Here is a 2,529-nt window from a genome sequence, read left to right as displayed (position 1 = left end):
TCCACCATCCATTTGTTTCCAAATAGCCAGCCATACTTTGGCAATTTCTAACTCATGTTTGTTTTCTCTGCATGTAATTTTCATGCACTCCTATAGCATCTTTATCAGAAAAAATCAACGTTACATCAAGGTTGGTTACCAACTATGCTTGCATGTCATGTTCTCCAGAGTTTGGACTAACTACATACAAAATATAATTTATTCTCTATTGGGCCAAGTGATTTGTGCTTTCCAAGTATCTCATATGCATGTAATGTTTCTTCAAAGTTGAAACTGATACAACAAAATATATAGTGGCAAGAAGTCCATAACTCCATTTTTATAGGATCACACAGCGTTAACAACAACAACAGGGGACATAAAACACACAAGAGAAGAAATTACAAGGAAAGCAAAAGCCCACGACAATATCTTATAAACTCTGCAAAGTCTTAGAGTGGAAGGCCATCGTTTGTTTTATGAACTCTGCATGTCGATGACCCGGAAGGATTCACGATTCTTGAGGACGATGTCGTACATGTGCATGGACTTGAACTGGGTGAAATCTCGTGGGAGGGAGATGAGGTCGATAGAAGAGCGCTTGTGGAACTGGAGGAGGTTAGGATCTTCGTAGTACCTCTCCCACCCCAGGCTGGTGAGCTTGGGCTCCAGAGAGGAGTAGGAGTTGATGATCTCATTCGTAGGAGTGTAGAGCAGTACCTTCCGACGAACTGTAGAGGACTGCACATTGGCAGGGTTCTCCACAAGCCGGACAACTCCATTTTTGAACACCCAGACTCCAGACATATCTCTTCTCACGGTAATCTTTCAACTGTTGGAGTATAGAGTAAGGGAGAGGAAGAGAGGGAATAGCTGATGAGTTGGAAATGAAGTAGCTGATGGATTGCAAATGAAGGGTTTATGGGGTGTATAAATAGATGAAATTAGGATTATTTTAAAGTGGGAGATTGGTGGGGAGGACAGAAGGAAATCATGCTTATATTGGCTATGGTAAAGATGTTTGCTTTGTGTGGGGTCTCAAGGATATAAAGGTGACACAGTGATTCCGGCGGTGCCGGACACATGTACTGTTCCTAGAGGCGGCGATTGGAGAAGATAACTGGAAAATTATATGATCAGCTTTTTAAGGAATATTGGTAATGTAACAACGCATAAGCTTATCCATAAAAAAGCTAATCAGAAGATATTATTTGAATTTCTCGATCTTATATAAGTATATAACATGCCTGCATAGGTCCTCATTAGATAACATTCAAATATACTAGATAACTTGGATTTGTCAATAAGCCAGGTCTGACGTTAGAAGGGACACAAATTAGCGGCAGAATGCACTCAGCAAGCTACCTCTGTATATCATTGATGCAAGACTAGCTAGTCATCCATGACGATGAGAACATCACTGTTGTGATCCAAGAACTTGTATTCTCTTTTGCAACTTTTAAGCGAATGCTTTGCGCTCAAGTGTACATTTTATTAAATTGGCAGAGAACTTGAGCACTGTCAGATCCATGTATGAAATCTAAAATTTTCAAGGCATCAAAAGGATATTGGTTGCAAGTTAGATTTCGCTGTCTTATGTTGCATAGAACCTTCTATTACAACCTCTTTATGCTTAGCTAGGGTTGTGAAGTTAGGCTACCATACCTAAAGACTCTATTCAGGGAAGTTGAGGCTTTTTTTTTTCCAAGAATATTCTTATATTTAAATGGGACTTTTTTCTTTTCCACTCTGAAAAAGATTTTTTTTTTTCTTTTAATAACTATTTGAGGACCCAAGGATATGGATTCTCAGCTTTCTTTAGTCTTGCATCAAGGATTAATTAGTGTGCCCACTGGGACACCGCAGTTTGTAATTTTCAAGGTTTGCCTAACTATTTTGACTCTCTTGTGCCTGCTTAAGTACCTGCTTTAGTGTTCATCTTAGTCTTTTTGTCCATGAGAGCCATAAGCAGCAGAAGAATGGAGAAAAAGTCCTAGTTTGGCAAAACCAGATGGCTTTCTTTATAGCACATGTACTAACGCAATTGCAAATGTGAAACTGAGGATGAACTTTTGCTCACATTGCATTTGATACAGGCCTGATTCACCTCCTATGGACCGCCAGATATATGCTTGCGTTCTTGGTCAAAAAAAATAAATGCTTGCTCGTGTGCTTGCAAGGTGTGCGTGGTGGGGGGGCCGGGGAGAGAGAGGAGTACAGCACTAGGTAGATGCCCCTAGATTCTTTAAAAGAAGATAATAAAGAGATAGAAGGACGATGAGCAGCAGAAGAGAGAGGAGAAGAGAATATAAGTGGAATCCACCAAATTAGAAAAATCAACAATGCATAACTGTTCAATATCAGAAGCCCTCTTACAACTCTTTGCAAGACTTTTAAGTATATTATCAGCAAGCCTATTCCTATACTACTTTATTCTAGACCCTACATCTAACCAAAGAACTTCTCTATGACTAGAATTCCAAAAGTTCTAATAAATTTATTACTAAATTACAGATGAAGTTTTCGGCTATTTTTGACCTAGAAAATATG

At 39.1% G+C, this 2,529-nt stretch overlaps 1 protein-coding gene across 1 annotated transcript; it reads right to left on the bottom strand.

Moving 5' to 3' along the window:
• Window positions 1–230: 230 nt before the first annotated feature.
• Window positions 231–870, bottom strand: LOC105057557 (flowering-promoting factor 1-like protein 1). Its single transcript, XM_010940201.4, has one exon. It carries the CDS (start codon window positions 784–786, stop codon window positions 457–459), a length of 330 nt encoding a protein of 109 aa, XP_010938503.1. The 5' UTR covers window positions 787–870; the 3' UTR covers window positions 231–456.
• Window positions 871–2,529: the final 1,659 nt, after the last annotated feature.

Source organism: Elaeis guineensis, chromosome 14 (assembly GCF_000442705.2).
Source record: "Elaeis guineensis isolate ETL-2024a chromosome 14, EG11, whole genome shotgun sequence".
Taxonomy (NCBI): Eukaryota; Viridiplantae; Streptophyta; class Magnoliopsida; order Arecales; family Arecaceae; genus Elaeis; species Elaeis guineensis.
Note: the sequence above shows the minus strand (reverse complement) of the source record. Positions and strands in the feature narration are given on the sequence as shown.

What these genes read in the sequence shown, in the direction of transcription:
- LOC105057557 (XM_010940201.4), bottom strand. Translation starts at nt 786, where the DNA reads ATGTCTGGAGTCTGGGTGTTCAAAAATGGAGTTGTCCGGCTTGTGGAG.